Here is a 12,185-nt window from a genome sequence, read left to right as displayed (position 1 = left end):
TTTCTACACCCTCCCAAGAACCCCACAGGTTTTATGAATTCCTTTAGGGACTATGGGGAAGTTTGAGGGCAGTACTCTGGTTCCTTTCCACCCCTCCTCTCACTTCAACGGGGATAATTGTGAGCTTATCAGTTTTTCATATTGGACTTTAGTGTCAGTTTTGAGGAAAGGTCAAAAAATGTTTGAGCCCTGGCTGGTGTGGCTCAGTTGGTTGAGTGTTGTCCAGTGCACTGAAGGGTCACAGGTTTGGTTCCCAGTCATGGCAAATGCCCAGGTTGTAGGCTCGATCCCTGGTTGGGGAGCATGTGGGAGCAGCTGAGCCGATCAATGTTTCTCTCTCACATTGATGTTTTCTCTCTCTCTCTCTCTCTCTCTCTCTCTCTCTCTCTCTCTCTCTCTCTCTCTCGCTGTCTCTCTCCGTCTCTCTCTCTCTCTCCCTTCCTCTCTAAAATCAATAAAAACATTTTAATTCATTAAAGATGAAATTGTATTTTTTTTTAAAAAGTTAAAAAATACTGATCTCTGATAATCTTTTTCACAGGAGAGCAGGCGAATCCTAACTATATGTGCCCAGTTTCTTAATTGGAAGCTGCCCCAACAAGTGTACTGCAAAGATCCCTGGTATATCCGCACTAGTGAAGTTGAAACAATCTGCAAATTCTTTGTATGTGAGAAATAATGGTTTTGTTAACTTTAATACACTGACCTTTTTTTCAGATTTTTAAAAATATATATTTTTATTGATTTCAGAGAGGAAGGAAAAGGGAGAGAAAGATAGAGACATCAATGATGAGAGAGAATCACTGATCAGCCGTCCCCTACACGCCCCCAACTGGGGATAGAGCCTACAACGCAGGCACATGCCCTGACCAGGAATCAAACTGTGATCTCCTGGTTCATAGGTCGACGCTCAACCACTGAGCCACACCGGCTGGGCTCAGATGTCGTTTTTAATCATAAGTTTTTATCTATGAACTGTTCTGTACTGTGAATCTATAGTTTCCTCCTAACTGAGTCACAAATACACTTCCTATTACCACCTTTCCTAATGGAAAAGACTGGTGAATTCTTGGGACCCCCACTATTACAGGTTAGGCTATGGTGTAAAGCTAATAGCACATACTCAAATAACTACTTGTGGAGTAAACTGAAATGGAGTTATGTATTGCCTTTACAATGATCTCTAATCATGCCCTTGGATTTGGTAGATTGTTTTACCCTCCATTAGAGCATGTTCAGGGAGCCCCAAGGAAGGCTGCCATACTGTTGTAGGCCATGCAGCATGATGACACCATGCCACTGGCTCTGCCAGAACCCTGCTAGCATCCTTTCTCCCCACAAACTTGACAATCTTAGGGGTAGGTTTAAGCCAGAACAGCCTCAGGAGGCCGTCTTTTTTTTTTTTTTTTTTTTTTTCTTTTTCTTTTTCTAGACAACTGACTGTAGAACCACTGGGGACCTAATGAAGACCTTAGGACTTGTCCTGGCCAGGTGGCTCATTTGGTTGGAGCGTTGTCCCTTGCACCAAAATGTTGTGGGCTCAATTCCCAGTCAGGGCACATACCTAAGTTGCAGGTTCGTTACCTAGCCGGGTGCGTACAGGAGGCAACCAATCAATGTTTCTCTCTCACATTGATGTTTCTCTCTCTCTCCTTATAAAAAAAATTTAATAAATAAAAAACATATCCTTGGGTGAGGATTTTAAAAAAAAAGACCATAGGACTGACTATTCCCAGAGATCTCCCATATGAGTAGTCTGTTTAGGTCCCAGCAAGGGCTTCCCTGATTGAACTTACAGGGCTAGCAAGCCCCACAGTACCCTTGTGTCAGGTTTTCCTTTAGGGATTATCTCTCTGATCTGCAGCCAAACTTATAACTGATGCACTGATGACAGTATTTACAGCAGGAAATTCAGTGCTCTCAGTGGATAAGACTACAGATTATCTATGTTAAATCATAAGTCCTATGAGAACCAATTCCTGTTCTTCTCCAATCCCCAAGATACCTATTCTTGTAAGAGATCCACTGAGAAGTGAACTCACTCATCCAATAAGCATAACACATCCAATGTGCAACAGACCCTGGAGAACCCAGAAATGTGCTAAGGATTAAAACTTCCTAAGGGGAGCTTGCAAGCTAGTAAAAGAGATAAAACCTCGGTGCGATATTAAATAGAAACTCAAGGTGGAAAATATGTGCCAAGAGAGGAGTACCTGCAAGTGCTGAGTAGAGTTAGGTCAGGAAGGCAGGAGCTGTCAGGGAAGAGCTCATAGGGAGGCAGAACTCAAGGTGGAGTGTAGAGAACAAAGAAGACTTAGATACAGAGAAATGACAGATTTAGAGGCATTACAGGCACAACAAGCAGCATGAGTGGGTGTGAGCAAGGTGTATTCAGAGGATTTAACTCTGTCTAGGGCAGGGCTGGGGAACCTCTTTCCTGCCAAGGGCCATTTGAATATTTATAATGTCATTCGCAAGCCATACAACTGAAAAATTACGTTGCTATGAAAAAAGCTCCTAGATTTATTGAATTTTGAGTCCCACCTGTGGTTGCCTTGGCAGGGCCAGACCAAATATACAGCCAGATGTTCCCCACCCCTGGTCTAGGGGATTGTTGTGGCATATTATTTATTGAGCAACTGTAGTTATTTCAAGTACTGTACTATCCTATATAATAAAAGGGTAATATGCAAATTGACTGTCACTCCAACACACAAGATGGCTGCCCCCATGTGGTCAAAGATGGCCGCCCCATGTGGACACAAGATGGCTACCACAAGATGGCCAGCAAGGGAGGGCAGTTGTGAGCAATGAGGCCAGCAGGGGAGGGCAGTTGGGAGGGACCAGGCCTGCAAGGGAGGGCAGTTGGGAGCAATCAGGCCTGCAGGGGAGGGCAGTTAGGGGTGACTGGGCGGCAGAGGAGGGCAGTTGAGGGGCAGGGACCAGGCCAGTAGGGGAGGGCAGTTGGGGGGGGGGACCCAGGCCTGCGGGGGAGGGAAGTTGGGGCGACCAGGCTGGCAGGGGAGGGCCGTTACGGGCAATCAGGCCAGCAAGGGAGCAGTTAAGCATCGATCAGGCTGGCGGGGGATTGGTTAGGGGGTGATCAGGCTGGCAGGCAGAAGTGGTTAGGGGCAATCAGGCAGGCAGGCAGGCAAGCAGTTGGGAGCCAGAAGTCCTGGATTGTAAGAGGGCAGTCGGGCATCCCTCAAGGGGTCCCAGATTGGAGATGGTGCAGGCTGGGCTGAGGGACACACACTCCCATGCACAAATTTTGTGCACCGGGCCTCTAGTATATGTATATCTGACCTAGTTCCTGACTATGGAATTTATAGTGAGGCTGATAAAAATAGTGCTGCTACTTCACTCCTTTATACTCTTACTTTTTCCCCCACTTAGGGAAAAAAATGCCAGGAGAAAGTTAACATCCTAGCCCAAGCTTTGACGTTCTCCAAGAATGCAAAACTTCCTATCAGAAGAGCAGCAGTCTTGTTTGTCGGTACAAAGAAAATCCTTTCATTACTACAGTAACGTCTATCCTGAACTTTCCCAAATTGTGTTGTTGAATATCCCCATTCTTTATGAAGACATTGAAAATATTTCTTTGGACAAAGGGGCTATTTTATCTATCGGTAATTATCTAGTAGTTGTAAATCCAGTTTTTAGAATCTAATTACCAAAAGCCAATTCTGCCAGCTTCTTAGAGCCAAAGCCAGATCACAGACTCACTGACTTTATTCTGCATTTAGGGATCTTTTCAAAGTACTTGGATCACAATGAGCTCAAAATGAAGGGTACTAAATGGATAGAGGACGGTGAGTAATAACACACTTGGGTTTGGGGTGCCCCATCTTTTGGAAGGTATCTGCAGCAGTGACTGGGGAGACACTGTGGCAGAGCTGAGACTGAGAACTAGAAAGCCTGACTTTTGTGGTAAGTGGAAGCCCTTGGAGGTTTCAGCTGAATGACAGTCTAACCCCAGCCCAATCCCCTCTTTAGGAAAGAACATGAACTTATTTGTCTGGGAACCAGCTTTGATGAATTGTCTCAGGGACAGTTCCTGAACTTTGTCAGGAAATAAGACATTAAATAGAAATACTATCTTTGTAAATTATGATGACACCTCACAAGTACCTCACAAGATGATTGCAGCACTATTTTCTATAAGCAGTTGTCCTGTAAGGTGGTAGGACTTGATAATAAAGATGTTTATAGTCATTTTAGGCAACCATCATGCAAATGGTTATCTGAATTGTTAGTGAAAAATGTCCATAATTGTACAGTTTTGAGGATTTAGCACTCAAAGAATTATTTAGTCCCACTTTAGAAGTAGGCCTATAATTTAAAAATGCCATTGCTAACTCTCACAACCCCAAAGGATATACTTGGAGAACCAAATTAAAATCCTAGATAATTCACTGCTTTTAAAATAAAAACATACTAGTAGAGCCCTAATTAGTTGGTTTTCTCAGTGGTTAGAGCATTGGCCCACGAACTGAAGGGTCCCAGGTTTGATTCCGGTCAAGGGCACGTACCTCAGGTTTAGCTCGATCTGGTAGGAGCATGTGTGGGAGGCAACCAATGGTTGTGTCTCCTTTACATCGAAAATGTCCTTGGGTGAGGATTAACAAAAAATAAAAATATATTGAACTGGTAAAATATCCAGAAGCTAAAGCTTATTTAGGAAAGATCATGCCACTTTTCTCTAAGGTCTCTTAACTTCTGCACAGTTATCACAGAAGCTAAAAAAAATAGGAACATCATGTAGATTATTTTATTCTATGAGGTAGGATTCTACATGGTTGATTGTATTGAATTAAAAGCAAATTATGTTCTAATCTAAAACACTGAGGAATCAAAGTTGCTTTTCTATTCTAAAGTTATCTATATAGAAAATCTAAATTTGTATATAAGTATATGTATATATAAGGATGAACCATATAAATTTGCCATTTTGTAGGGCAAAAACAGTCCAATATCAGCAATCTCAACCTAATAACCCCATACTATTCCCTCCCTAACAGTGGCTAATCAGTTTTAGAAATAGGGTAGAACACCCTAGCACTCTTTTTGAATAAGCTTATGTCATTTACCACAGGCAGTTTTAAGCAAGTTTAAACAAAAATTAAAATTAATTTCATGACAAAATAAGTTTCAGTTCCTTTGGATTCCAAAATAGATGCCTGTTTCCTCATGTGTTCTGTGGAACATGTAGACAGAACACTTAATGCAGGAACTGAAAGAAACTAAAACCTAGTCAAGTATTCCATTTTAGAAATCAACATGACGAATTTAAAGGCTAAAATGGTACTTAAAAACAAAGAGCTCCTAGTTATGAAAAGGTCTTGAGCATTTTTGAGACCTTGGAGAGTTAGAAATTGGCTGGGTAGCTCAGTTGGTTAGAGCATGGTCCTGATATGCCAAGGTTGTGGGTTTGATCCCTGGTCAAGACATGTACAAGAATCAACCAGTGAATGCATAAATAAGTGAAACAGCAAATCAATGTCTCTCTCTCTCTCTCTCTCTCTCTCTCTCTCTCTCTCTCTCTCTCATCAATAAATAAAAATTTTTTTAAAGAGAATAACCTTTTCTAATATGATACAAACATAGATCCATAAAGTAAAAGAATGATAGATTTGTCTATGTAAACTTTTTTTAATTTTTTTTTTATGTAAACTTTTTAAATACCAACTTTGAAACAAAAAATAACAGAAAGGGTATTAGGGGGATAAATAGTGATGGAAACAACTTTTTAAAAAATTTAACAGACAAAACTGAAAAATAAACAATGATATGGGAGATATATTTGCCATATAATAAAGGGTTAATATCCTTAAAACAAATCAGTACTTTCTCAAAAGAAAAGTGGCAAACAATATGAATAAGCAATTCATAGGAGAGAAATGGCCAACAAATATATAAAAATATTCAATATTACTAGTAAAGTTTATAAAACAAAAGGATGAGATACCAGTATGTATTTTTCTGTCAACATGGCAAAGATTATTAATTAAATCTCAACATTGGTGAGTAAAGAGAAAACACATTATCATACACTGTGCTGGTATGAGTATAAATTGATACAACTTTTTTATAGGTAAGTTTGGTAATATGTATCAAAACCCTTTAAATAAGCACATACTTTCACTTATAAATCCCCGTTGAGAAATTTAACCTATGAAAATAAGCAGAAATCATTATAGGAATGTTCATTTCAGTATTACTTAAGCAAAAATGGGAAACATCAAGATTAGAAACAAGTTAATTATAGAATATCCATATTGTACAATCATATGAAGCTGTGAAAAATATTGTAAAAAAAAAAAAAAAAAAGGGAATAATGATTTAAGAGTAACCTCTAGGACCAACAAGAACTTAGAAATTAATAGTATTAGACGGACCTAACCGGTTTGGCTCAGTGGATAGAGCGTCGGCCTGCGGACTCAAGGGTCCAAGGTTCAATTCTGGTCAAGGGCATGTACCTTGGCTGTTAGGTGTATGGACCACTGACAATGTTCTTCACCTCCCGCCTGGGTTTTCTTGCACTTAGATCTGAGACAGCTGCTGCATGACCCTGAGCCCTCTCTGCACATCATTGTCTCTCAAGCCTTATTCCAAATCCAGAAGGTGGGGGCTGAACCAGAACCTGAGCAGACAGTATGCGGATTGAGGAAGCTCATGTGTTGTCTTCCTACCTAGAAATGCAAGGCAAGCAACATCAGGTAAAAACTAATCCTTTCAGAAACCACAGAAGCAACTAGTGCTCCTTTTTTTTCCCCCCTCACACTTAAAAAAGCTGCCTCCACCCATTTAATTACCTCAGAATATTTTTTTTTTCTGTCGAGACTTTTAAGGAATTAGAATATGTAAGAGAGCACAGTTCTTGGTTTGGCAGGTAGAGTGACAATGTACTGAATTTCTGAGGCATTTCAGAGCATCCACAAAGTCCCATTTTGATAAACATGTATAGGAGAGCTTCAAAAGAGATTCTAAATAAATGTTAATGTCGCAATGTTTTTTTTTAATTTAATAAATCTTTATTGTTCAGATTATTACCATTGTTTCTCCTTTTTCCCCCCATATCTACCCTCCACCAGGTTCCCACTCCCCCTCTGCCCTTATCTCCCCCCCGCTGTCCTCATCCATAGGTGTATGATTTTTGTCCAGTCTCTTCCCGTACCCCCCACCAGACACCCCTTTCCCCCTGAGAATTATCAATCCACTCCCATTCTATGCCCCTGTTTCTATTATATTCACCAGTTTATTCTGTTGCTCAGATTTTTAATTCACTTGACTTTTAGATTCACTTGTTGATAGAAATGTATTTGTTGTTCATAATTTTTATCTTTATTTTTTCTTCTTTTTCCTCTTTTTAAAGAATACCTTTCAGCATTTCATATAATACTGGTTTGGTGGTGATGAACTCCTTTAGCTTTTTCTTATCTGTGAAGCTCTTTATCTGCCCTTCAATTCTGAATGATAACTTTGCTGGGTAGAGTAATCTTGGTTGTAGGTTCTTGCTATTCATCACTTAGAATATTTCTTGCCACTCCCGTCTGGCCCGCATGGTTTCTGTTGAGAAATCAGCTGACAATTGTATGGGTGCTCCCTTGTAGGTAACTAACTGTTTTTCTCTTGCTGCTTGTAAGATTCTCTCTTTGTCTTTTGCCCTTGGCATTTTAATTATGATGTGTCTTGGTGTGGTCCTCTTTGGATTCCTTTTGTTTGGGGTTCTCTGTGCTTCCTGGACTTGTAAGTCTATTTCTTTCACCAGGTGGGGGAAGTTTTCAGTCATTATTTCTTCAAATAGGTTTTCAGTATCTTGCTCTCTCTCTTCTTCTGGCACCCCCATAATTCTGATGTTGGTACGTTTGAAGTTGTCCCAGAGGCTTCTTACACTATCTTCAACTTTCTGAATTCTCTTCTCTTCTTGCTTCTCTGGAGGAGTGTCCTTTGCCTCTTTGTATTCCAAATCTTTGAGTTGATTCTTGCGTTCCTCTAGTCTGCTGTTGGGTCTCTGTATAATATTTTTTTATTTCAGTCAGTGTATGTTTAATTTCTAGTTGTTCCTTTTTCATATCCTCGAGGGTCTCATTAAATTTATCGGCCTTTTCCAGGAAATTCTTGAAAAACCTTATAACCGTGGTTTTGAACTCTATGTCCAGTCATTTGTTCTCCTCCATTTCTTTCGTTTGTGATCTGTTTCCTTGTCTCTTCATTTTTGCTGCTTCCCTGAGTTGGTAGGGTAGCTTTGTTACTATTTGTCCTATTGGTTCAATGGGTCAGCCGCCCAGTTACCTGAGGTGGACACTCTTGGTGCACTCCTTTGTGGCCTGTGTGTACAGCCTAGTTGTAGTTAAGTCTTGATTGTTGTTGGTGTCACTGGGAGGAATTGACCTGCAGGCCAATTGGCTGTGAGGACCAGCTGTGTCTCAGATTTTCAGCGTTTGTGCTCCTTTCTCTTTCTTTCTTAGTTGTAAAACTTCCACTCAGCCAGCTTTCCCGTGGTTCTGGGTGGTAGACATTTTGTCTTTTAGTTGTAGTTTTGAAATTGTTGTGCGAGGCGGCAGTTTAGTTGTTTACCTTTGCCGCCATCTTGGTTCTCCTAAAAAGTCCACAATGTTTTTATTGTTGGCTCTTTTGTCAAAATTCAGTCTACTTGTCAACAATATAAGAATAACATCCAATTCTTATAGTTTAATATTAATTATGTATTTTTATAAAATTCCTATACCCTTTCTTCCTTTCCTTTTCCTTTAAAAACCTTCAAGCAAGAAAAAACTTCTGAAGTGGTGTAATGCTAAACCTATTCCAATATGTATGGTTCCCACTTCTTACTTCCCCTTTTTCATTTTTCTGATTCCTTCTCCTACAGCTGTTGTCAGATTCTACTATTTGTCGGCTACCCACTGTCTGCTTAGGAGAAAATTTTCTTACAAACAGAAATCTTCTGAGAAAGAGATTAATTTGTATTTATCAATACATTGATAAGGTACATGTAGAAATGGTCACTTTTGATCTAATTCCCAGGCTCTTGTTTGCTTGAGGAACATAAGCAAAGAACCAGGACTTAACTATTCATGGCAATGGAGAGGCCTCATAATATGGGAAAAGAAAAAGGAAATGAGGCAACTAGCATACGAAGAATAGATAGATTCAATGGTGAATTGCATTAAGTTTTTGTTGTAAAGTGAGCAATATGAATCTTTACCACCCTTTCCCCACCACCTTTCACCCCCATCCCTCTGCCAAAACATTGCTAGGAATAAATTTTTTCATGATTCATGGTGAGTAAGACGTTTTGAGGGATGTGGTAGTGTGCCAAATGTGGTTTCAAGGGGATCCCTGCCCAAGAGAGGTCTTGTTTGAAACCAGCAGTCAGGAGTTTGAGCTAAAATGCAGGCCCTGGCTGCTTGATGACCTAACTCTTCACCCTCAAGCAGAGCCACCTTGAGGGTGATCACTGGATGCTAAATTTCAGTGCAGTAAGCCCATTTGACTTACATGTATCCCATGCTACTTCCTCTTTGGTCTCATAGCACTTACCCAACTCCACTCTACTCCATGCAACTCCACTATCCATTTTATGGATTATCCAATAAAGATGACTAAGGCTTATTGAATATTGACAATGAACCAGACTCTAACTATATTACATGATTAACTCTTTTAATCCTCATAACCACTCCATGTATTATCTCCATTTTGCAGATGGAGAAGCTGAGGAACAGAACATGAAAGGTACTTGCACAAGCTTGCACAACCTAGTAAATGCTAAACTCAAGTAGTCTGGCTCCAAAGCCCACATCCTTGATTCGTCTGCTCTGCTCCTCTACAATCTGGTCTTTCCCGCTAATGTGAATAAATGTAGATTTATTCTACAATTAATCTCAGTTGCTGGACTTGTGCCCCAAATTCATATACTCAAATAATGTTATAAATTATGATTGAGCCTGGCTGGCATGGCTCAGTGGTTGAGCACTGACCTATGAACCAGGAGGTCACAGCTCGATTCTCAGTCAGGGCACGTGTCTGGGTTGCAGGCTCAGTCCCCAGTGTGGGGCGTGCAGAAGGCAGTTAATCAATGATTCCCTCTCATCATTGATGTTTCTATCTCCTAAGAGTTAGCATACCTCATTTTATTTTTTAATGGGATAGAATGCACATCCTACACTGAGGAAAATGGAGTTAGAACAAAAAGTGGTGGTTATTCTTGAGGAATTTTTTTTTGAGTCCTTGGTTGACTTCATGGTCTTTGTCTCATAGCAAAAAAACAGACCTCTAGGTTTAGGATGCAGTTTACTAGTAAATCTCCAATGACATATAAGAGGTTGAATGAATCCTTTCGCTCTACTCATATTTACACTGGAGTCCCTTTCCCTCCAGGCAGATTTTTCTTTTCTGAGTAATAACAACAGGGAAGAGCAAGCACAACAATGCATATCTTATTTGTTTTATTGTGTTAAAATTCACAGAGAGAAGCATCCATTAAGAGACAGAGAGGACTGCTCTGTACTGAACTACCTCAGCAGTTTGGGAAGAGCTGAAGAAGTAGTTAATAGTGATTCTATTACCAAGTCTATTTATTCCAAATATCTCCATTATTTTTCTCAGAGATAGGCTTATGTTTTTATGGAATTTTTAAAATATACAAAACAAAAATTTCTGGACATTTAATTTTGTTGTAATATGTTGAAATAAAAGTTCAATATACTTGAATATTATTTTGGCTTTATTTTTAATACATACTATTAAAATTTATTATTCATTATCTATTACTGGCCCAGATGTCTTTATTTGTTTAGATTTTCACTTTTTAAAATTCAAGTATTGCTTTTCCTCCTTATACTGAGATACCTATTTTATAAGAAATACATTTTTTTCTCTTATTGAAAGATTCAACTATCATGTAAGTATAAGATGGGATTGGGTGAGGGGAGAATCTCTCAGGCATCAACCCTGGCAAATAAAACTGTAGTAGGTACAAGTGTAAAATAAGTCAAATTGTTAGGGGAGGGAGGGAGAAATAGTGAGGACTAGCTATAGTTACAAGAAATATTAATCATGCTCTGTAAACCATGATTGTTTTGTTCTGATTAAAGAAAGCACAGTCTGACCTGGCTAGGACCTGGGAGTTAACCTCCAAATGTGGTCCATTCTCCTTATCAGAGAACTGCCTGTCATCATGGAAAGATTAACAACCTTATTGCCAAAACAATGGAGTCCTGGAGGGGAGCCTGCCATTTGCAAACCCAGCTCACATTGTCTGTAATGGGTAATCATTATACCTTCTTTTTTTTATATATATATATTTTATTGATTTTTTTACAGAGAGGAAGAGAGAGGGATAGAGAGTTAGAAACATCGATGAGAGAGAAACATCGATCAGCTGCCTCTTGCACACCCCATACTGGAGATGTGCCCGCAACCACGGTACATGCCCTTGACCGGAATCGAACCTGGGACCCTTGAGTCCGCAGGCCGACGCTCTATCCACTGAGCCAAACCGGTTTCGGCCATTATACCTTCTTATTCCTTTTGTCTACTTACCCATGCCTATAATTCCCTTTGCCTACTTCCCATGTAATCTTTGTCCTTCTACCCAAAATAAGCAGCTAGCTTACGGTGGGGGGTGAGGCTGGCTGGAGGGGGTATAGAGCAGATATTTGTGGATAACCTGCTATTCTCCCATTTGTGGGCAATATTGAAAAATAAAGGCTCATACATAATTCAACCCTGTCTCTGCTTGATTGGCTGAAGTAGTGACAGGCAGCCCAGACCCATTCCTTGTCTGGTTTCAAAATCTCTCTGTCCCTTTGGGCACCTCTTCCTTCCTTCTTCCAGTTTTTAAACTCCATGCTCCTTTTCCTCTCTCTCCTCTTAGGAAAGGATCTGGTGAACTCACTGTTAGTGTGAGTGATTAATAATGCAACCTAACATACACCGATCACAATCCTCCAACTCAGTTTTAGCTAGCTCACCTTACCCTAGAAAATAGGACCTTCTAGCCTTACAAACAAATTCCTGACCTCCTAGCCAGGAACTGTAATTAGGAAACATCAAGAAATTAAACAGAACAAGCCCTGGACAGTTGCTCAGTTGGTTGGAGCATCATCCTAATATGCCAAGGTTGTGGGTTCCATCCTTGGTCAGGTCACATAGAAGAAGTAACCAATGAATGCATAAAT

At 40.1% G+C, this 12,185-nt stretch overlaps 1 protein-coding gene across 1 annotated transcript in view; it reads left to right on the top strand.

Moving 5' to 3' along the window:
• MROH8 (maestro heat like repeat family member 8) overlaps positions 1-10,659 on the top strand; it is a 54,100-nt gene extending 43,441 nt beyond the window's left edge. Inside the window, exons 20-25 of the mRNA XM_028157754.2 lie at positions 542-664; positions 3,397-3,496; positions 3,747-3,812; positions 6,548-6,719; positions 9,709-9,738; positions 10,473-10,659. Of these exons, the coding sequence (XP_028013555.2) occupies positions 542-664; positions 3,397-3,496; positions 3,747-3,812; positions 6,548-6,696 (438 nt within the window). The 3' untranslated portion in view covers positions 6,697-6,719; positions 9,709-9,738; positions 10,473-10,659. The remainder of the gene's footprint in view (positions 1-541; positions 665-3,396; positions 3,497-3,746; positions 3,813-6,547; positions 6,720-9,708; positions 9,739-10,472) is intronic.
• Positions 10,660-12,185: the final 1,526 nt, after the last annotated feature.

Source organism: Eptesicus fuscus, chromosome 12, assembly GCF_027574615.1.
Source record: "Eptesicus fuscus isolate TK198812 chromosome 12, DD_ASM_mEF_20220401, whole genome shotgun sequence".
NCBI lineage: Eukaryota > Metazoa > Chordata > Mammalia > Chiroptera > Vespertilionidae > Eptesicus > Eptesicus fuscus.
Note: the sequence above shows the minus strand (reverse complement) of the source record. Positions and strands in the feature narration are given on the sequence as shown.